Source organism: Cryptotermes secundus, unplaced genomic scaffold, assembly GCF_002891405.2.
Source record: "Cryptotermes secundus unplaced genomic scaffold, Csec_1.0 scaffold423, whole genome shotgun sequence".
Lineage (NCBI taxonomy): Eukaryota > Metazoa > Arthropoda > Insecta > Blattodea > Kalotermitidae > Cryptotermes > Cryptotermes secundus.
This window is the reverse complement of record NW_019731985.1, coordinates 1328852-1353161: the sequence shown is the minus strand read 5'-3', so window position 1 is coordinate 1353161 and position 24310 is coordinate 1328852. Positions and strand designations below refer to the sequence as shown.

Below are 24310 nucleotides of genomic sequence, written 5' to 3'. Positions count from 1 at the left end.
GTAAAATTCAGAATATAGAGAATTACAATTTTGCCTGTGATTTTGTATGGGTGGGAAACTTGGTCTCTAACATTGAGAGAGGAACATAGACTGAGGGTGTTTAAGAACAGGGCGCTGAGAAGAATATTTGTACCGAAGAGGGATGAAGTGGCGAGAGGTTTGAGAAAACTGCATAATGAGGAGCTTCACAACTTGTGCTCTTCGCCTAATATAATTAGAATGACCAAGTCTAGGAGGATGAGATTGGCAAGGCATGTAGCACGAATTGAGACAAAGGAAATGTATACAATATTTCGGTGGGAAAGCCAAAAGGAAAAATACCAGTAGGAAGACCATGATGTAGGTAGATGGATAATATTAAAATGGCTCTTAGAAAGATAAGATGGGGTGGTACAGTAATGACGAACCTTTGAATCCCACTGCTGCCAACTGATGGCAGTTTCGTGGTCTTAACCCCCCCCCGTCGATCTCNTTTCCGGTCTGTCAGACTGTAACCGCGCGCCTCTGACAGGAACTGATTGACGTTGGTTTGGTACATGACAGTGATCTCCACATCACCAGCGTGAGGATTGCTGGCCTTGTTGGCCGTAATTCGCTTGCAGGAAGCATTTGACGACCGAAAAGCGTAACGGGATGTGACGTGTGAACGAGCAGCCATGTTGCAAAGTAGCGTGAAGCTCGTCCGAAGTGTTCAGCGCCTGCCTCACAGGAAACATACTGCTGCTCCTTTACAAAGATCGCTCGGATACGTTTTTGTGTGTGGTTCAGCCCACGACATTGTCAGTTGTTGGTGAACTGGAGGCGATTTGGAAGGACGTGTTGGTATCTCGGTATTTTCCTGAAGGAACTGAGTAGTACCTCGAAACGTATCAGTCAGGATAGCCTGTGTATCCCGGGTGTAATTCGAACCCAGCAATTCTCGAATACGAGTTACCACTACGTCAACCCGCTCAGCCTCTTTGGGGAAACAATCGCTGTTTGTTGTGAGAACCATGCGTGTTAACATAAGCGGTACATATGGTTACCGCTGTGCTTTAGAGGCTAAATTACGAGCGAGCGACCATTACGTATAAACTGCGTTCTGCCCCTCAGGGCAGCTGCCGCTGATAGCGAAATTAGAAATGCGCGAGTTTGAAATCGCACGGCAAAACGCTGTTTCTGAAATATCAGAAACTTCTGTAAACTTTTTAATGATGCGAATTGAGGGTAGGACAAAGGGAAACGGATTTGCTGCACTGGAAGTTATACTTCCATCTGGCGATCGATATAGCAAACGAGAGCGCGAGATTTTCCGACAGGGAACCCGTAACGCACTTGTTTGACTCGATAAGATGTATCTTTTTGGGGATTGAATTTGGATGTATAAAACAGATATTTTGCATGATAGCCTTCGGTATTCATTATTTCCCGTAATTTACTTTGCGACATCCTGTTAGACGCAGGCTCTGTCCGTTTATAAAGTATTGTCACGTGATTGAGTGTGATTATAGGAAGGGGTTTGGATTGCTAATTGGATTTATTGAACGCTTACAGATCGTAACTACAAGTAATTGTAGCGCTATCGCTAATTCACACACTCTGCAATTCACTACAGCACACCTTCTCAGTTCTGCTGTGTCCTCACCAGCCGTTGTCTGGTAGAAGCTTCCAACGGCGGGCGTTCCTCTTACTCTGGGTTCCCGAAATCTTCCCGTGTGTCAGCTACCAGCTTCTAATAGCAAACGACTACCGCTGTAGTCCTCTTAACAAACTCACCAACCAACTCACTCCACTCCACTAACTGTCCTACTTATAACAGAAAACACCATTCCTCTGTAGTAATTTGCGGGCCGCTGCCTAGCAACGGGTCTACATGCCACTGTATATTCCTGTCATTTTTCTAAACCTTTTGAAGAGAAATTATTCTGTTAGGGCGCGTGGAAGTTCCTGAATTGAAATTACTCTGGTTTTCCTTAGGAGTTGTCTCCAGACTACGTTCAGTCGCCCATACAACTACCACGAGGCAGTGGGTCCAATATGAACAACCTTCGAAGCGATATTTAAGATTTCAGTTCCTACCTCACAAAAAATGGCAAGTAATTACATTTCTAGGTACAGCTTCGCGTGCGTCCGCCCTCGGGATGCCCAGTACTGTTCTGGCTGTTAATATTTGTACATCGATTACTGGCGTAACCTGTTGGTCGAGCTTATTTTAATTAGTGCAGCCAGAGAAACGTACTCGTACGAACATGTCAGGCCGGCTCCATCAATGTCCACGCGCGGAACAATCGAATTTGCAGTGTAAAAATTAATTTACGCCCCAGCGCCCTGGAATCGTCTGCCCGGAACGGCACAAAGGGGCTGAAGTGGTTCTGAAATGCAAATGGCGAACTCTTTTGTGAAGCGATGGACGCGTAATGAGGAAACCTTCTTTGTATTCTGCGCGGCTATTGGCTTGCGAAACGGTAAGAATGTTAACACACAGTGGTCAAGGGATCGGCCCGAAAATCTTGTCACGTGTGCTCTGAAAATGTAGTTTATTGAATTTCAGATGAGAAGCGTCTGTTGCGAGAGCAGTACGTGATAAGACATACCTACACACGGCGGCGGGGGCGCTTGGTGTGGCTGTGGCAGTAGTTCTGAACAAAACAACTTCACGGCAAACTTAACTGCCTAGAATCAAGCGGGCAGGTTACTCAACATTAATGTTGAATGCTTCAAGTTTGATATGACCGAGGCTCGTTGATTCCTCGTGCGAAATTTGGCCGAATTCCATTCAAGTATTATTGAGCTCGCCTCATTGCAACGTTTCGAAGCAGGTTGCGTCTTCCTTGCTCAGGAAATACTGTGGGGGGGTGCCCGTACCGTGCGCTGACGGAAGCCCAGAGATGTCACAATGATTGATTCGAACATGTGAGAACAAACAGCCTGTCACACTTTACATTGCTCCCCCCAAGAGATTGAGAAGGAGACTGGTTTGCGTACATTGCATTTACCGGGAGTCGAAACGTCAGTTGTCAAGCCGTGTAGTAAGTCACTTTACTGACTGAGATTTCGCAGTTGGTGTGGCAGAGTTGGTCAAAAAGTCCCTCAAGTTGGCGCGTGTTTTGTCCTTCGAAACCTTATACACTGAGACCCAGTTCGTTAGGGGAAACAGTCGCTGTTTGTTGTGAGAACAATGCGGAACACACAGACACACTGCGTGTGGCTTGAATATATATGTAGTTAGCCACTGTGATGTTGAGCGGTAAAGGTGTGACTGCTGCACGTCGAAAGGACGTAACAGATGAAGGATGCCCCTTCGCGAAAGTGTAACTTTTCCTTCCAAATTAATCACTGGAGTGAAAAGAAAAAAATTTGCTAGTGGCGTCGGCTGGTGACAGGTCTGGTCCCTGCACACGTGGACCACCGTCCATTGCAATAAAGCATCCGGGCTCATGTCCTGCGCGTCCGTGTTACCACCCCAGCCTCACCCCCGCCTCAGAGGCACAACTAACCCCACCCCACCCTCTTTTTAAAAATTCCTCATCATTAATAATGTCAACATGGCGTTTACGTGAACTTGTGCAGTTTTGACATATTACACTTCGTCAATATTACTGTCTGCTGGGAAGTAACCAATGTTTCGAACGAACCTGTTGCCTCCGTCATCATGGATGGAGAGAGTGAATGAGAGTATAAAGGCCGTGCAGCAACACACTGAAGATGAATATCATTGTGCTGTAACGAGAGAGCTGGGATAGTACTCTGTGACCCATACGACCTCATCTCATTTTCATATCCTTCTACAAGTATATCCCATCATGCAAAGTTTTTGTACGCGTGACATGGTTGCATGACTGTGAACTTATACAGTACGTCACGAACGATAGAAGAATCTTTTTTTTTTTGTTTCAGTGTAGTCGCGCCTGTTCTGTGAGTGCTGATAGCTTGACTTGATCATTCTATTTGCACGTTGCTGTGTGCAAGTTATGAACTTCCTGTGCCTTCATCCAAATGTTCTCAGCACCCTGTTCTCAGACATCCTCAGTCTATGTTCTTCCGTTAATGCCAGAAACCAAGTTTCATACCCTTACAGAAAGACGGGCAAAATTATAGTTTTGTATATTCTCATTTTTACGTTTTTAGACAGGAGACAAGAAGACAAAAGTTTCTGGACTCAATGGTACAGGCATTACCCGAATTCAGTCTCCTCTTAATTTCCTCCTGACTCAGGTTTTTGTTCTTTTTACTATTGTTCCCAAATATCGAAGTGTGCCACATTTTAAAAGCATCTGTTTAGCTATCTTTATGTTATGATTTTGGCCTGAATTCTTATGACGAGACAGCAACATATTATCACGTGATCGAGTGACTATATAGACGGGGTTTGGTTTGGTAATAGGATTTATTGGACACTTTATCACACAGCTCGTGACTACACTTTACAAATCACTGTCACACAGACTAATGTTCTCAGCTACGGTCTTCGCTACCCTGCTTGGTAGCGGCTCCCAACAGTGGACTTTGCTCTGCTTCCGAGCTCACGTCCTGCAAGCCTGGTGGCCATCTCACACTCTTGTAACTGTTGATTCAAGACTGAGCCGTGCTGAAGGTCAGCTTGCTCTTGTGCGTGACGTCGTGGCGGCTGCCATTCCCAGATTCCATCTTCACCCCCATATGTTGATGTATTACCCTCGTCAAGGTCTGTGTATCACTTGACCTTCTATCCCTCTTCCTTGTCTCGGAACGAGAAAAGACCTGCTGTGCAGTCTGTCAGACGACGTCGTCCTGAGAGGGCGTTTACCAGCTAGCGGGCATTGCTGTTGGAAATTCTGTTTCGGCTGGGGTACTTCTAAATTGTGTTCTGAATACCTGGCTGGCTGGTAAGGTAAAGGCTGTCCGCGATCGCAAGCCGTTGGCTTAGAACGGTTGCGATGCGTGTCTTTATTTTTCTTATTTATTTCCAGTATTATTTGTGTTTGTTAGGGGTAACCCGTTTAACGACCAAAGGAAGTTGGGAACTGGGGCGAGTTAGTGTATTCTTGGTCGCAGTTGGTGGCGACGAGTGATTGTTCCGCAATCGTGGATTGGGTTGTTGTATCCCTGTTCTGCCATGATTATGTATTATTTTTATATTTTGTGTAATTCTATTATTTTGTTATTAAACCTTGTTATTGTTATCTGACCGGCCGACGTGTCACGGTAGCTTCTCCATATAGCTTGGATACCCCACGTATATCTTGGGGAGCATGCGAACACAGCAATAGAGCCAGCGACGATGGGCTGCTTCTTCCTACTTCACGGCTCTGGTAATAAGTAATAGTTTGAGTGAAGAAGGCGGAGGGGCGGTTCAAGACTATCTCGTAATGGCAGCTGGTCTTCGTTATATAACCTCGACACGGACCTCACAGAAAACACCGATTTCAACATCTCTTGTGTTGTTGCGTGTTACACAGCCATAAATATGCCATAGCACGAGTATACTCAGTTTAGATAAGTTTTACTGTACTAAATTTACTGGAGATCGTTTAGAGTATGGTAGGATGTGCAAGTTATCCGCATTGTGCGTTCATTTGGGAAGTAAGTATCTGCGGGGAAGGAATAACAAGATGCGACTGTTTTGCATCTCGTTAGGGACACATTGTAGTGACATTTGAAATGGATCTGAGCCGAAAGCGAGAAGACGCCCCCCGCCCCTCTCGCGACCCGCCAAATTAGATTATCGTTGTGTTGTGTCTCAGGCTTGGCGAATAAGCAGCTGCTCTGCATACGGACGGACGGACGGACGGACGCTGTGTGAAGCGACGAAGGAATTGAGAACAGTTCATAGTGAGGAGCTTCAGAATTATGAAATTGTCGGTTGTGAGTAGTCGTGACGCCTGAACCTGTGTCTGGGAGGCGGCCGATTCGAGTCTCGGCCAGGATACCTGCGCTGTCCTGAGGTTTCTCGTCACTCCAATATATGGCATGTCAGGCCACGACCCGTTCATTTCGAATTCTTCCCTGGCCATCAGCCGACAGAGCGGTGAAGTGACGTGAAGTTGTAGAAGGATGGAATTGTGTGAAAAAGTAGCACGCAAGTGGGACAGAAGGATATTCTTTAGGCTTACAATTCACAAAAGTGGGCTGAGAGTGTGGATTGGATTTATGTGGCTCAGGTAGTGAATTTTCTTGGGTTACACGAAAGGCGGTTGGGTTTTGTTGAGCAGCTTAGCGACCGGCAGCGGTTGCAGGCGGTGCGCCCATTAGCGGTAGCGTCACCTGCTGCTAAGTTTCGTCTCGCAATTAGTTTCGGATCGGAACAGCTAAGTGAGTGGCCCAGTCACGTGAGCTCTGCGCCTAAGTGGCCAAATTAAATGGCGGACCTGCTGGGATCGTGATCCCGAGGCAACAAACGGGTTCTAATTAATTTTGCGGTTGCAGACGGCGTCATCACGCAGCCCCCCCCCCCCNCTTCCGGCGCGTGCCCACTGTTGCTCCTGAGGCAGAGAGCGAGAGGAACTAGCATCGGGTGTCAGGGCGGCAGGTGCTTGATGAGTTGGAAAGGATTTGGAAGGAGGAGGTTGCGGTAGAATGGAAGTATTATCTTACACATTATCCCAAAGGGGCCTAAGAAAACTGCGGGAATAACTCAGGATCAGGTGTACTGGCCGGAATTCGAACTAGCACCTTCCTAATACGAGTGTTACCACTGCTCTAACCCGGTCTGTATGAATGAAATGTTATCAGAGTTACTGGATAATGAAGGAAAAGTTAGGCACATGTAGCACGCATGGGGGAAGGTGTCGTCGGGGAGAGACGTTTGAGCGAATGCCTTGTTTCCCTTCTCGTGTGGCGGGGTGACTGTCGCTCTGCTGATCGCTCACAGAGGGCAGGCAGCTTCATGAACCTTGTAGCAGATCTTACCGAACTCAGTGGCCATCCGAGGTGTCTGCTTGGCTGTACGGTGACACTCACCAGGCGTCGCTTTGCAGGCCCGCCACCGTCTCGGCGAGACCGTGGAGCTGTCGCAGGTGTACGGACGGAGTATGTTACCACACACACAGCATGATGCTTGTATTATCTACCAGACTACACGGCGACGCGTTCCAGACTACAGCAGACTTCGTCGTAAGCATAATTGGAAGTTTCTTCTTTTCTTTTTTTTCGGATGTAAAATGAAGTCTCATGTTCTAGTCTCATAACTCAGACGCCGCGACAGGCGGCGCAGGCGGGCGTCTTCTTTCCAGTGGCTGGGCCGCGCAACGTGACGTGTCACGACATCCCCGAGTCCGTGAGGCCGCAAAATAATTATTCTGTGAAGTCCTCCTGCAGAGATTTTTCAGCTTTGTACTTCATAACTAAACTGGTAATTATACGTACCAGTTGCTTTAGCGTCCAGTAACTCGTTTTCTTCACGCAATGGATTTATATGCTGCGTTCCGTTCTCACATCACACATTAACAGACTGGTCTCTTGTAACCTAGATGCAGTGTGTTATCTGGGAGGTAGGAACCGAGTTTTGAGATGTTGCGGCCAAGCATAATGAAGGCAGCGATGCCAGGCTACACGGTGTCACTCCGCGAGCGACAGTATTCCCCGTAGGCTGCTCTCTGACTCAGGCTTCTTATCGCGGCGTCCTGGTTTCGATTCCAGGGCAGGTCATGTGGGACGACAGTATCGTGAAGACACAGGATGTCCCAAGAAGAAAGGTCAGTATTCTGGGGGGTTTTATACTACGTACTGTTTCTATGTTCAAGTGACAAAGTTGGTCCAGTTGCTCGTCTGTACAGTGAAATTGCTCTATCTCGGAAACCGTTCGGAATAGGATACACGCACATATGCAATTTTTGCTTAGAATGGCCGATACTGTGACCTCCCAGAATATTGACATTTCCTCCTGGGGCATCTTGTATACTTCGAAGTACAGAAAGCGCTGGAGGATGTAACATCGCGCGTATTTTCTGTTGTGGTAATCTTTTTATGCATTGAACGGTTGCTTAAGAAGGGAAAGAGGCGGGTGCAGGACACGTCAGACTGGCTGGTTAGCTGTGCGGTGTCGGGCAGGCTTTATATCCCTGCTGTGGTTCTGCGGCCCCTCTTACTACTATCCCAGCAGCTGGATATGCTGGAGGGGGGGGGGGGAGCAGAGCGGACCCCGCATAAGAAGAGCTTTTCTGTAATTCGATTCTAAATGATGCAATAACTCCTATAAATGCTTGTGAAACCACAGATCCACGGTTGAAGAGACAATTTCCAGAAGATTTTAACGGGGAATTGTACCGTTCGAAGCGCGAGACGAGAGAGCGAGCGAGAGAGAGAGTTGTCTGCAGTCTAGCTGCAGTTGTCAATGCAGGTGCACCCCGAGGCAGTAGCACGAGTGGCTTCCCAGTCAGAAGATGTGGATAATGCGATTTAGTCCGTCTGCTTTTAATTCGCAGTATTTATTTTTCATTTTTCTCTCTTCCTTTCTCTCCTTACAGCTTCTATACTTCCTTTTTGTTCTCATGCTCCTCCTCGTCTCCTTGAACTCTTCACGCCCTCACGTCCTCGTTTCGTTGCAGTTCTGATCAACAGGTTATTAACAGCTGTCGTATGTACTGTGTTGCTCGTTGCGGTGGAACTCTGTGATACAGCGCGTGACTACACTCTACAGCATGTCTTCACTAGCAACTATACAACAGCCGCTGCTAAGTAACGGCTCCTTAAACAGGCACATTTCCACGGCAACAATTGCACTGCAGCAGTCAGAGCTACTTTACGGATGGTCGTTTATCGCCTTGGCGCCAAGCCCCTTGAGATTCACGACCAAATTTCTCTTTTGGCAACTGAACCCTTGCGGTCATAGTCCTCTCTGTCGAGAGGACGGGTTTGTTTCTTACGGATATGCTTCTTCGTCTCTGTCAAGTGTACGTATCGCACATGTAGCACAGGTCTACATGGTTATTCCTAGCCGCACTGCAACAGAGTCAGAGTCAGAGTCAGATTGAAGTGTGTTCCTGGATTTGTATTTAGTTCTATTATTGGCTGCGCCATAGCTCAAGCGGTTAGTCACTGGCTTCCCACAGCGGCGACCCCGGTTCCATCCCGGGTCTGGTCAAGTGGGATTTGTGGTGGACAAAGTGGCGCTGGGGCACGTTTTCTCCGAGTACTTTGGTTTCCCCTGCCAATTTTCATTCCACAAATTGCTCCACAATCACCCTCACCTATCATCTGGGGCTGGTACAATAGGCCAGAAGTGGCCGCAGTACAAGGACTTAGTCCCACCCCACTAGCAATAAAAAATAGTTCTATTATCGTGTTGTACTATAAATTCGAGAACGCTGCTGCCGTGACGGCGAAGTAAATTAGTTTTTAAATTGTAATAAAATCGATTCCACTCCCCCATACTCCTTCATGGCTTAGTGCTTAATTAGTTAAGCACAGGGACAACTTTACCCTTTTTAATAAAATCGATTAAAATGAAAAGGATTGTCAGTGGCTTAATGTCATCAGGTGGCGTCTAAATAAATAAAAACAAACAAATATAATGCATTATTGTTGAGTTGCAGATTTAAAATGATCCATTCTCAAGATGAAGAATGTTGTTCAATTTTTGTATTAACTGATAAGATGTATAATTATGGATTCCTGAAATTGTTAAAAAGGGCAGATGTAGGGTAGATGAAGAGTGACTGATTGTGGCGTGTCTGCTGAAAGCGAGAATTGTGAAGCCAGCAGCGACAGCCGTTGCTAGGTAACGGCTCCGCAAACACGCCTGTTGCTATGCAGTGTGGCTCAGCAGCCGTCGCGTGAACGCCGCAACAATAGAAAGCGCCACCCTGTGCGCGTGGCACACCGAGGGACCCGCTGTATGAAAATCAATGGCGGGCGGCCCGCCTGCGAGGAGTTATTACCAAAACGTGGCAAGGTTTGTGATGGGGGGCCCCGGGGAACGGCGCAAAAGAAATCGGAAAGCGATATTTCCTGAGCCCATCAAAACGCTGAGTGTTTTAAAGTACGCATTGTGCCACAGGGCGATTGGAAAGGCAAGAAACCCACTGCTTGGCGCACAGTGTGCCTAGGAGAGTCCACTGTTAGGTAACGACGTTGTCTCAGTTCGGTTAACGACGCTGGATCAACTGGGCAGGCTATGTAACGCCAGAGTTGAGAAAAACATTTGGAAGACTGAGCCAAGGTAACAACAGTTTTTTGGGAAGGCCAAAAATGGAACAGCGGACCGTCCGAACACCCAGCAGGAGGCCGCCTTTGTCTCCCGTGTTTCTTTGTAAGAGTTATGCGGCCGTGCGAACTACTGAGTTGGGAGAAAGATTAGCTGTCATTGTATTGTCCTGCGTATACTCTTATGGAAGTATCTTTGGCTTACGGAATATTCAAATAACAACATAGTGACTGCGCGAAATGTCTGGGTCTGTTAAAGGTAACGGACGGGTGACGTATTATAATCCTTCGGAGCACGAAAATGAATCCATCAGGGGTGGGTATCACAGGCCTTTCAAGGGTGTTTAATGACGATCTTGATTTTGATTAAATGCGTAGTGCAGTTCGAAAGGCACGGTTCCTGCAGCTCTTGGGGCCCAGTTACCGGCCATATTAACTGAAACTTTTTGTTTTACACAGTCCCCCCAATCTGATAACACAGTAGTCAAATACGCAACCTCCTCCTTCCAGTTCCATGCCTACTCAATGCCAGTGTTAATTCCTTTCCCGTCTGAGTTGAAGCTGTGTAACCTCTATAATTAGCACAGCGTCACATAATATATTAAATGAAGTAGTAGCTTGCACCGTGAAGTTTGACGCAGTATGAACCTTCGAAACAGTGGCACCCGATACCAGATTATACGGTGTCATTAACTGGAAACAGACCGTTACAATTCCCCTTATTCTCTAATATTATCATTTGATGCTGCAAAGCCTGTGCTGGTGATAGCGTCATTAAATAAGCACAGATGTGCACCGGCACCGCTGGGAGCCACAGGAAAAGAGCGAAAAGTCGAGGACCAGGCCTGGGCGGCGCGCCCTCCGGTCCATAGCTTGACGTGAACTTTTGCTCCACAGACAACAGCTTAATTAGACGCGACACTCCGGCTAATCTAATTGTGCTGCGTTTAGAGTTCGTGACCGCGAGATGGCAGCAGTCGACGCTACCCTGCGACTGTCCAACTGAATCCCTCTCGAGGCCACAATCCCCTTGGGGCCGATAGATCAAAATTGTCAGCACAACTACCATGAGGCATCAGTACTGATATGAAGCTCGACTGATTGCTAAATTGGTGCTGGTCCTTGCCAGCATAGCCATTCTTGGTTCCGACGGGACTCATGACCATATCGAAAAAGAAACCGGAAAGGATGGGGGGGGGCAAGAAATATAGGTCGGGTTTTGAAGGTTTCCAAGCAGTACCTGCTCGTCCTTCGGGTAGAGGTCACTCAAACGATCGGAGTTTATATATGACGTTGGAAGGGCTGCGTTGTAGTGAAGTTTTGTTCTGAAATTTCGATGTTACAATTACGAGGGCTGCATGTGGGTGGCACGGAGTGCGTCTAATTGCTATTTACGCATTGAGTTCGTGCCTCACAGGAAACACATAACGTCTCCGCTACTGAGCCCAACTGGTTAATGTTGTTTAAGGAAGTAATCGCTGTTTATTGCGAGAATCATACGGAACATATAAATACGCTATGTGCGGGCAAACTAGAGAGATATTGGACCTTAGAGACAGACTGCTGTACATCCGGAGGGAGCAATTTTATCAGGTCCGTGTTTGTCCTCTTCTGATCGAATTCTGTGGCGGCCTCTCCGTCCACTTGTTGTGTAAGGCACCCAGTCTCACAGCGGCCGGGCTCAGGGTACGCAGGCATACCCACGCTCTGTAATGAAATCAGAGCTGTGAAGAGGGGGGGCTATATCTGTCAGATTACCATTTAAAGCGACACCCCGCGCTAAATCAGATCTGCGCCAGCCCCCCGAGCTCTCGGAATCCATTACTTTCCAGCCGCAGAAAGGGGAAGGGAGAATGTAATTTCTGAAGAAAAGTGTGATTGCGGGGAAAGTGGCGAGTCACTGGAAGGATAAAAGTTTTTCTTTATTCCTATGTCATTTCTTTTATGCTCTGTTCTTCATCTAATCCATATATATCTTGTGCAACAGGAGGAGAGCCCAGTTGTGGTTTCTGCACGACAGCACTCGGGGGTATAATATGAGGTCTCGAGTGCGAACACTGACCGACAGGCATATGTCAACGGCGTACATATATATCGGAGCATGTCTCAGTGCGTCTCCACTCGGAGTGTACAGCCGGACTTTTCAGTGGTGGCCACTGCCCTGCGCATAAGGGGCGGAACCTGATGAGATTGTACGCGCTGTGTTTGCAGGGATTCCGGGCAGCGAGGTGCGCTGCGGCGACCCGGTCTGGGTGCTAGGTTGCAACATGGTGGGACACCACTGCAAGTGTGCCGAGGTCCCTGTGTGTCCGGGCGAGGAGGGCCCCTTCAGCTTCACGAGTCGCGAAGAATGCGAGATGAATCTTGCCGTCATGTTGGCGCATGAGCAATCGGACGCACAACAGCAAGGTAGGCTACAAGTTACAGATTTTTATAGTTTGACTGCTTTTACAGGATCGAACCCCGGGACGGACTGTTAAACCGCGGACCAAGGTGTATCTCCTTCACTGTTTGCTTTCTCATGTACGCGATGGATACGAGAAACTATTTTGACGGATTTATATATTTTGCACCTCACCCTCGCGCAGATAGATTTTTTTTCTGTGATGTAATCTCTCTCTCTATCTGCCTGCCTTGCGAGTTGCCTGAACTGCTGGATGTGTTTTATTCCTGTTGCTGTTCAAGAGTTCAGGTCAGTGTCGGCTGAATAGGAACATCCCAGCCCCAAAGAATATGGGCCCCTTAGGTGGGCCCTAAAACACGCAAAATGGCCATTATCTCGTAATGGACTTGAACGATTTTGATCAGATTTCGATTGTTCATGGGCGCCGTCTCCCTAAATAAAACTACATGGGCAGTATGGTCAGGAAACTAACGGTAGGCGCGCGCTCTGGAGCCCGATCGCGAAATGTCGGCCTTGTCGAAACCTGTTTTGTATGACACCGTGAGGAATGTACACTAAATTAGTGCCGAATGATTAGGGGGACTAAGGATGAATTGGGAAGGATTTCAAACTAAGCGGACGGAGCTACTTGCTGTCCTAATTATTCAAGCAAAAAGCAGCCCTAAAAGACAAAAAAAACTTAGAACAAAATAATTGGAAAATTTAATTAAATAGGTTAGTGCTGATTTAAATAAATACAAAAATATAACTCTAGAGCCCTTTATTTAAAAATGAAAAGACAATACATTTATTCATTGACAGAAGACTCAGAAGTTGTACTTGTTTCTGAACGTAATAATGACCAGGTTTGAAGAAACTGTCTCAAGTTCTGTCTGAACAGACACCTTTCAACTGTGAACATCATTTCTCGCATTTCGATCCGGATTAACTGGAACCGGATTACCGAGGGCTTACTGCATTTTCCCTAGCAGCATGAAATACCCAAGGTGTGCAGGTCTCTCTTTCTAATGGATACTTTATATGCTTTTTGTATCGTGGAAACTGAATGTTTGCGTCTCATTTAGGTGAACATCTCCCGCGTGGAGGCGGCTTAAAAGGGGACCCACTGCGGCGGGGGTATAACTTTGCCACCCTTGGCCCACTCATAGAGTATAGCGCGATAGCTCAGTCATTATAGTGCGATGGGAATTACGGTGTCTGTGCGCAATACACAGCTGGGAATGCATGGAGCTTTGCCCCTGTGCCGTGTGTGAACCTCGGACGCAGCGAACCGTAGACGGATGGACCTCAGTCTCCCCGCGGCCGCTGCTAATCAGTCCTGTGAAAGGCGCGCAAGACAGCATGCCCCCCTCACCACACACACACAGGCTGAAAGCGACTGCTAATTAAAAAGCTGCCGTCCTCCCGCCCGCCGCTCGGGTAATCACAGCGGCGGGCCTAATGAAGCGAACGACTGATTAATTCATATGGCGTGGGCCCCTGGGGGCACTCAGACGCTGACAGTCTCTTAGCTGCCTTGTGCGGAACCTCAGTGTTCTTCGACGCTGAGAGAGACCAGCTTATGGGACGCGACACCGTATAGGCCCGGTAGAAATTCACCGACGTTTCGTGATAAACACGTTTATTTTTAGATACATTTTATTATTATCCTCACATCTAGATTAGCATTCCCGCATCGTGTATATTGAAAATTCTGCACGCATTTCTCATCTGCCGCCTTGTGTTGGATGTCACCCTCGGTCCATTTTCTATCACCCCAATATTGCAAGCTATGAAGCTCTTCATTATGTAATTCTCTCCATTCTCCTGTTACTTCCTCCCTCTTAAGTTCAAATACTCCCCCCCCCCGCCCAGCAACTTGCTCGCAGACCCCCCTCCTTAATGCGAGAGACCATGATGATAAGAGAGACGCTCTCTTAAGTGGCACCGAGTGCAGCCTGCTCTCAGTTTCGGCGCTGTCGCCACGACGCTGCGTCACACTGTATCACACGGCACCGAGCCTGCACCCAACCCCGGAAGGAGAGGAAAGTGCATAGCAGATTTTCGTTTCCAGCTTGCGTGTTGGACGGTCGCAATCTGGTTATGAAGGTATTGCCGTGGTTAGTCCGGCACTTCTCACAGCTTTACAAGAGATTTCCTCAGCGGTTGGTCGCGGTGGACGTAGCGCACTCTTGTGATCAGGCGATATTCGCGCATGGTGACAGTTGAAACTGACACCGGGCCCAAAGGGAAGCACATGGGGTGGGTGGTGAGGGGTGCGGAGGGTGCTGTATTGGCGAGCGCTGCGTGAAGAGCCTCATAACTTGTGGTTCCCTTAAATTCGCTTGATCACATGAGCGAGTGACAGCTTCTGAACTGTTCCAGACAGTTAACCGAACCTAATGTGGTCCCCTGTGGTGTTGGCGTCGCGCTGCAGCATGGTGGTAAGTATGTGTACCACTTGCTTTTAACATACAGTAACCCTGCATTCTGCCCACAAAGTGTGTGTTCCATATGGCTCTCAACAATAAACAGCGACTGTCCCCCCCCCCAAACAGCATTATCCTGTTGGGCGTTGTCATGGAGATGGAGTGTGTTCCCTGCGAGGTACGGAACTGATTGTAGCTCTCTCGTCCAAGCGCAAGCCCTCTGATGAGGCCGCCGACTTCTAAACAAACCCGCACGCTTTTCGTATGAAGCGCTCGCGTGTGTGCGTGGAGAATTTGGTGAAGTATCGATTGCCATCGAGTCGCGCGCTAATGCCACTCTTGCGCGCCAGATCGCGTAGCATTTGTCAACGTTACGTTCTGTATGCAGATGAGCTCGACATCTGGTGAGAGCCGAGGGAGAGAGATTGAGAAGATTACGGGGCCAGGAACTTCATCACTGACACAGGCCACACACAGTGGCGTCGCGCGGCTGATCTTTTGAAAAAAGAAGACATTTGAAAGACCGGGAAACAGATGGGAGGGTGACATTAATGTGGTATAGTATAGCAACTTGTTCCTGTGCTTAATCATACATCATGCCATGAAGAGCTGTCTGTACAGCTCGACGCTGTCTTGATCGCGTAACTAGGTGAGAGGGAGCTTTCGCGCTCCGGCCGGTTTACCCACAGTGAAAGAGCCCACGATACGCATTCGTTAGGAGACTGTGTGAACTTTGTGTTGTACGGGCGTGAAACTTGGCCCCTGGCATTAAGGTAGGGACGCAGGGTGAGGGCGTTTGATGACAGGGTGCTGAGAGGAATATTTGGACAGAAGAATGTTGCTGCGGAAGTCAGATGGGCGGGGCATGCAGAACACATGGGAGAGCCAAAACTACGTACACAGTTTTGGTAGGAAAATTGAAGGAACGAGGCCGTTTGATTCGCAGATGGTGCGAGATAGGAATAGAATGTAAAGGTAAAGCTACTATCCCAGTAACAGGTCGTGGAGGCCCACAGTGTTGTGAGACGTCGAGGCTACCACGTTTTTTTCTAGACAGTCGGCTCACAGATGGCGGTGAAGTCAGCCTTACGCTCCGGCCTCCGCCCTTTATCCCCTGCAAGAAGATTCCTGGTACCCGAGGCTGAGTCGACACCATGGTGCCATAGTGCAGCTGGAAGGATAGGTGAATTGAAATATCTAGTGACCTCATGGGGCCGAATCGAACCCGCGACCTGCACAGGGGCTATCCCGACTGACATTTTCCGTGGTTTTTCCTCAGTCCCTCGGCCACGGCCGCTTCCCATCAGATCCATCAGCCACCCTTTTGAGTGTAGCTGACGTCGGCAGTTGCATGTTCGCAGTAACCGTGGAGACGGGGAATTCGATTCCGGGATCACAAGACCCCACGAGCCGATCTAATCAAGCGAGACAGGCCAAAGTTGATGTTGCGCCTCGGGCCGGCCTGCAGATTATATCGGGGCGCTTCCGTTTCTGTAGGAATCAATCCTCTTCCTTCGCCTTCTGTGACGAGGTTTCGGGAATTGGAAATGACGTCACTAGTCAGTCCCCTGACTGGACACTGCGTGGTTACACAGATTGCTGCAGCGAGTGGTTCAGGGTGCCACGTGTGGGTGTAGGGTGATCGGCGAAGAGCGAATTGGAAGGGCTGTGGAAGGAAGCTGGCGTGACATAATGAATGTACTATCCCAGAATATGGCTGGAGGGACCGAGGAAAACAACGAATGCCCCCCCCCCCATATTCAAACTGATTTCCTTGGAGCAGACGGCAGAATCGTCGTCAGCTCTCGGGCCGACCTATACCGCTGGAAACTTGTTGTGTACGGGTGTGGAACTTGGTCCCTCACATGAGTTTCATACTTCGTACCATATTACTAGGCTGGTCAAATGATGGAGGATGAGATGGTTGGGCGTGTAGCACGCATGGTGCGATGAGCGATGGGTACAACATTACTGGGAAGTCCTGAAGGCCAAAGAGCCAGTCGTACGTGGGGGATAATATTAAAATTCATCTTAAAGAAACAGGTGGCTGTGGATTGGATTCAGCTGGCTCTAAATAAGGTCTAATACCAGATTCTTTTGAAAACGATATTGAGCCTTCGGATTCCATAAATGGCCGCTTAATCTGTTGATTACGTGAGCGACTGTCAGCGTCTCAAGATGGACATGCATAGCGACGCATAGCTCGCAGTTTTTGTCCTCGGAATCTGAAGAAGGCAGCAGCACGAACTTGAGGCTGGTACAGGCGTTGACTGAGAAGGCAGACAGTTAACAGCTGTGTGGCCTGATCTGCGTACATCGCGTTGCTGCGTGTACTGTCGACGTGACGTCATCGTGGCGTTGCCCCGTATCGACCAAACGTCCAGCGTCGAACGTGGGCGGACGCCTGAGTCTGCGTTCACTTTCTACCGGCGTGGAGTGCGGGACAACCCAGTGGCCGGACGTGACTGAGGAAGAGAGTTCAATTTCTGGCAACGACAAGACAAATTTCTCTTCTCCACCGCTTCCAGACGTGGAAAAGAGGCCGTGGCCTGAATTATATCACTGAATCCATGTATTGCCGAAGGTAGGAATGCGTGGAGCTGTATCTCTGCCCCCCATACATCTTAATTAAGTATAGGAACCCGGTTATATTCGCTTAGCAGCGAGATGAGGGAGGGAGAAACGGAGAACATTGGGAGAACGGATTTTGTACTAGGAGTAACTGCTCATGCGCCTGACGAGCCTCACGTGACTCAAAAGGTGAAGGAGTCATGAAGCTCCGTGTTACATAAATGCCTCCGTTTCCTTTCTCATCTCTTCCGTAGGTCCAGATGCCATGTTTTCCGTAATGCCCTGTTCCCAAAATGCGCTCAGTGAGGGAGACACGAAAGTAAACACTCCGCTGATTATATTATGTGGTCTTGCGGCCCACTTCCTGGGAGAGTCCGGAAGCAAAAAGTGACTGGTGGCCCTCTATGTTCCTCCTTCTGCCGCAGCCCTAATTGAAAGTTAAAATCTCTCTCTCTCGACGGCCCTGAACTCGTGCTAAGAAGGGAATCGAATGGCCGGAGAGCGTCGCTTCGTGTCGCTGTTAAAATTTACAGAACTTTGATTTTTACCTGCTGTTCTTTATGTTGACTGGCAACGCAGCTCGAGGGTAAAGATTCGTAGTTGTCTTCTGTGATGTGACACCGTGTAGTCTGGTAGATGCGACGTTTCTGCGGCACTTCTTTTTTCTTTCTGAAGATGGACACAGTAGGATCATATGTAAACGTAAGTATTTGCTGGTCTGGACGGCGTCACGTTCAAATTGACAGTAATCGTCACTGTCCGTCCTGTTCACCAGATGTTGTGGATCAGACGACGGGGGTTGCATGGACTGACGTCAAGTGCTCGGGAACGGCGTGCTGGAACGCGCTCGCTCCTGCACGAGGTTCCACGCAGGTCTTGTGTAGACCTACATGAAAATTTCTGCTGGTCCTCGCCAGCGCAGTCATTCTTTAATTTCCACTACATTATATACTGTCGCTAATTTAACCGCACATTCGATCAACTATTTATATTTCGGCCATACACGGCGTCACAGACCAGAAATCAGTAAACTTTAAAGTATTTTCAGCTTGTGAATGGGCACTACTTCCGCCGCTTTGCCCCCGTACGGCTGGGCTCGATGAGGGGACTGTCCCAGTGGCCCCATTCCCAGGGTCTTAACTCTGCAAATCCGAACGTTGGCCCTTTGAGCGCCGCTGATCGATAGGTCGACATGAAAAGTCGATTAGCGCCAGCCTTGCCCCGCGGGTTGAGCGACTTAGCGGACATATCATCAGCGCGGCCGGGGATTGGGTCCATATTGTCAGACAGCTACTTCAGCGGCCGTCCCTGTTTCCTTGGGCCACGCTCCCGTGCAGTATTCTGCCTTTCGAACTTCTTGAATTCACCTCAACATCTCTGGTTCGGGATTTATCTTCGGTCCCTAGTGTCCAGAGTTCACTGCCACGGGGCCAGCGCGACTATTGTACGTCTGTTGGATTGAGCTGGCTATACATTTGAACCTTCGTCCAGACGTTGGCCAGCCCTCTGCTGCCCGCGAACTTTAGGTCTACACTTCCTGCCGTTCAGACTGGCTCTCGTGCGGTGTAATGAGATTGGGCGGTACCCATAAATGTCTCCCCCGTCATGATAACGGAGGCTACTTCACAAGGTGACGTTTGCGCGCGTCATGTGATGACGTCGTTATCCTAGCGGTTGTGCCTCGCGGTCAGTAGTGTCTGAAGCTGTGTATTGGGATCCTTGAAATAGGCCATGACCACTTCCGTCTGATTACTTCGAGTTCATTATCCGTGGTCGTCCACTTAAATGACACGTGCAGTCGCTGCAGTGTCGTTAAATTTCATCGGGTCACAGGACATGCCGAGTGGTCAAGAAGGGAGTAGCCTCGTTGAGACCGTTTCAGTCTGTTAATGCAATGGCCTTCGTGTTGAGGTTACATATTTCTGAATTTCCAATGTCGCCTGTGCGGCAAATGTTTCTCGTTGGCTTGGCGCGTTTCAGTGTTCGGAAAGTTCGGGCCCAGTGACGAGAACACCGTCAGTGGCATGCCCTTCATAACGACCGCCAGTGTTCACAAGTGGGAGGGAGCGCGCTGTGTGAACCGGGCTCTGCAACTTATCGGTAGAACTTAAACGTATAACCCTTCATCATCTCCGTTTTACTGCATCGTTCCGCAGCGTCGCGACGCACCAGATACGGCGCTACACAATAGCGAAGGCAAGCAGTTACGAACAAGCTGCGGGTCCCCCCCCCCCGGCGACTGGGTCATAATGTGCATCCTGAAGATACGCTGCCACGTCGGTTCTGGACGCTGAAGAGACGCTGTGTTCCATGAAGGACGTAAGAGAGTCGCCTCTCTGGCCCACGTGGCTTTCTGTTCGGGTTTCATGAGAGCGTGTTCCTGTACGTAATGCTATAAGCAGTATGCTTATAGGGTACCTATCGGGTGGGAGCCGGTTCCTCCGTTATGGTGGGGAGAGAAACCTCTTTCCCCTACCGGGAATCGCTGTACCGACTGAATTATCCCGGCTCATAGATTTGTGTGCCATTGTGACGTATGGTGGAGTGGAGGCATAGATGTACACATCCTCAGCACTAAATGGAGGGGATGATTGGATCAGCTATGCACCAGAGTGGGCCTGCACGCTGTAGAGAGCAGAGAAATCTCTTTCCGCCTGGAATCGAACCGTGATCCCTCGGCCTGGAGTATATGGCGCAATCGTAATTTGCCTGACGTGACGTCACTTTGTCACGGATTGGACAGTGCGATCTGACATCACTGAAGTTCCCCCCCCGCCGAATACACTTTCAACATCCGGAGATAACGGCTATCGCCATTGAGGTTTCTCGTGGTTTCACTCAGTCCCTCCAGACTAATACCCGGGATTGTACCGCGATTAGACCAGGGCCGCTTCCTTCCAAATCCTCTCCGTCATTCATCATGCTATCTGGCCTTACGTAGTGCAGACACTGAGAGCGTCATGAAGTAACTCTGGCGTGGAGGGATGGCTCAAGTTTCGTGAGCAGCGCGCAGTGTCCGATTGTCTGCGTGTACTGATCCTGTGGCATGCGTTTGTGTCAACCCTATGAATCCTGAACAGCATGGGAATTTGGGTATCAACACAGCGAGAAAAACCACGGAAAACGTTGGTCGAGATGGCCGGTCGCAGGATCTTCCGGGTGCAGACTGACTTCTAGCCAGCAGCAGTCCGGCATTAAATACGCGAACCTTACGTCAGTCCCTATCTCCGCTATTACCTAATTCGTGGAACAAGGAAGAAGAGAGAAAAGTCCGTACCTCACAAGGAGCACACTCCGTCTCCGTGACAACCACCAACCGGTTAATGCTGTCTGGGGGAAAGAATCACTGTTTGTTGTGAGAACCATACGGAACACAGAGATACACTGCGTGTGTGGGCAGAAGGCAGTGTTCTTGTATGCTAAAAAGCAGGTGGTATAAATAGTAACCACTGGGCTTTAAGTGATTTAAGTTTTTATATAAACTTTTGCCCTAAAATCCAATCCATCTTAATGTTATCCTTTAATTTCTTCTTCTCGCTTTAAGGGAGATGATCTTATCAACACACTATGTGCGTTCCTTCCAGCTAGGAGCGCCTGTGTTTCAGGTGACCTTGAACCACACCTGAGTTAACACTCACGAAATTTAGGTTTAGCCGATCATTTGTTTTCAAACGCTTGGCATTTATGTTGTGATCTTTCGGCGTATAACACCGTGCATTCTAGTAGATGAGTACCAGTTCGTATGTGTTGCGCCAGTATGGATCCGTGGTTGGTCTCACGGCCGTGGCACTGGATGTCGTTCCATCAGCGCTTTAACTGTAGGCGGCCACCAGTGCTTCCTGTCCTCGCCCGAGAGCGTACTACGTACAGTCTGCCGTTTAATAACACGTTATTCGTAACTTCGGCCTGCGCCAACAGATGGTGTTGGCGGAGGTTTCAATTTGTGTAATGTGCTCATAAGCCCGGAAGACTGATCCTCGTCTCATGTAATCCAAATTCTGATATGACGTCATTCAGTCGTGTTGCCCCCTTTGTGCGCTTCTGGATTACGACCTGTAATAATTAGTTTGTGACGTCACAGAGCTCTCATTCCAGCAAAGTGAGGGGAAGAGAGACAGACACAGGTGATACCAAGTTGCAACAATTAGCAGCGCTGTAAGCGGTAGAAGAACGAACTAACTCCTATGGACAATTTGACTACCGTTGTGTTCGTGCGTTAGGTCTCGGTAGTTCGCCGTGTTCAGAGGCCGGAATGCAGAAGTCCCCGTTTGGGGCTTGAAGGGGCTTAGGGCAGATCAAAGGGAGTTCGATGGGGGAGCCGAGAAAGGGAGGTTAGAAGGTTCGCAGGTTATGCCCGTCTGATGAGGGCGGTGTGGGAGTGAGAACGTTAAAATGACGGGAAGCAGTGGCTTAAGACAGGGCCCGTGGGATTTTGGTGTCGAATTGTATGCTCTGGTAATTTGATTTGTGGCCTTGACGGTAGACGGATGTAAGTGTTGATATTGTCATGTGATTGAGTGCCTATAGCCGGGAGGTTTGGATTGGAAATCGGATTAATTGGACATTTGTAGAACTTAACTACAAATAACTCCGAAGATCATCGCAACTAAAGCACGTACTATAAGGCCTCTCAGTCTTCATTAGCCGTTCCTCGGTAGCGGCTTCCAATGGCGGACGTCCCCCCCCTCCTCTGGATTCCCGAACTCTTCCCCGACTTCAACTACCAGTTTCTCACTTCTCACAATTACTACTAGTCCTCCTTATATAGCCCCGGCACGTACCGCACAGAAGAGTCTCTTCCATTATTGCGTGCTCTCTAGTTGCCGAGGAAACAACGTGTCTGCACAGAGCTGTTCCCTAGTAGCGGCTGTTCTACGGTCGCCTGTTTACACAGATGTTACTGCATGTCACAGTATAAATAATATTTTCAGTTTCAGTTCGTACCTCACAGGAAACACGTTACGTTTACAAAGCCCAACCGGTCAATGCTGTTTGGGGAAACAATCGCTGTTTGTTGTGTGAACCGTACGGAACATATATTTGTATGGTAGGGCGGACGGTACACGTAGTTACCGGTGTGTGCTTTGTTTGAAGTTTCGACAGCGCTATTGCAATATAATTATGGTACTAACACAGGCCAGCATAGCGCACACATACCGGAATACTGCTAGACACGTTTTCCCGAACGGAACGATTACCTCTAAATGAGGACGTGTAAGGTTTACGGGTTTCAGAATGTTGATCTGAAACATCAGTGGGGGGAATTCCTCGATTAGCTGAGCAACTGTTAGCGTCCCAAGCAGGGCAGCCAATACTGTGACTGAGAGACCTCCTGTATGCTGTTGCGACGCTGTGCGTTCAGTGTGATGGTTGTAGTGGATGTGCGTTAGGCGTCCATCAACTGGTGCCTTTTGCGACCGAACGCGTGATATCTGTAACGTACTGCGGTTTAGCCACGTGTGTCCCACAGGAGAAAGGGGACACGCCAAGCCGACAGTCTGTAGGGAACCTGGAATTTAGGCAGGTCTTCAGCAAAACACAGTAGCCTGGGTGTACGAGAGAGAAAGGAGAGAAAGTTGAGGGGGGGGCATACTTAGTGAGAAGTTGCTACACTTTAAGGGGAGGAGGCAAAATAATCTTTGGCTTTTGGGGGTTCCCAGGCTTTGCCTGCACTGTTAAAGGTATGATGGAGACAGGGTAAAGCGTTGGGAAATGGAGTTCGATAAAAGCAGGGGAAGAAATTGAGGTGGGTCCTCCGTTCGAACGGAATTTTGGATTAGCCTGAAACCCGTCTAGATGACGTTTAGAGATGAAGTTCCTACGCCGCAAAAAACTCAGTAGTTGACAACGACCAACCGGTTTTGGGGAAACAATCGCTGTTTGTTGTGAGAACCGTTAAAGGTAAAGGTGCCCTTGTGCTTAATTAATCAAGCGCTACGCATGAAGACGTATGGGAGATTGGAGATATAGATCCGCCTTTCTTGACTTCTGCACTAGATGATAGTAGGTGGTCAGCGTTATGCCCCGGCCACTTTACTTCCTGGAAAATCTACCGGGTGGGCCCCAGAGTCGGTCTGGATGCTGTGGAGAAGAGAAAAATCTTGCACTGTCGAGATGCGAACCCCGGCCCGTCGCTATCCCGACGTGTGGACGGAGTGCAGGCTGTAGTCCTGATGATCAAACGCGGGACCTTCTGATGCTGAAGACGTCTCAAGTTAATTTCTGCGCTAGTACATCGCCCGGTAGCAATCAAATGAAATTTCTCTACTCGAGTTGGTACTCGTGTGTCGTGGGTGGATTAGGGAAATGGGGCAGATCATTGCGCGGTTTGTTGCTGTAAAGCGCCGTCACAGAAACAGAAGGGAGACGGGCCATTACGACGCTCTCTGAACTTCAAATGAACGGGCATTGAGTTCCTCGAGCTCCACCTCCCCCCCTCCGATCAACGCCCCTCGTTACCGGAGCCATAAACACAAGAAAACTAGTGGATTCGCTACGTGATTGCCCTGGGTTCGGTTCAGGGGGTGGGTACTTGCAGAGACGGCTGCAGCGAGAGGCGCAGATACGGTAAGGGGTACGATTCGGATGGGGTAAAGCGTCAGGAAGTGGGTTTAGTTATGAGAAGGGGAGAAAGTTCTGCTATACAGAGTGCTTATACAATACATGCAACCAGCCCTCAATCCCTGTTTGTTACGTGACCGTGTGCTCGAGTGTGACGCCTGCAGTGTATGTGTCCCGCTAAACAGATGCGGCGGATAAGTTGCGGCGCGGCAGGGATGAGGGGGGGGGGGGGCTAATAAGACGAAACGCGCCGCTTTGTATCTCA

General features: G+C 48.9%; 1 protein-coding gene across 2 annotated transcripts in view; it reads left to right on the top strand.

Moving 5' to 3' along the window:
• Positions 1-24310, top strand: part of LOC111867418 (cysteine-rich motor neuron 1 protein) — a 234117-nt gene that overhangs the window by 44005 nt on the left and 165802 nt on the right. For both annotated transcript variants that reach the window (XM_023857264.2, XM_023857262.2), the window contains exon 2: positions 12313-12510. In XM_023857264.2, coding sequence (XP_023713032.1) covers positions 12313-12510 — 198 coding nt within the window. The remainder of the gene's footprint in view (positions 1-12312; positions 12511-24310) is intronic.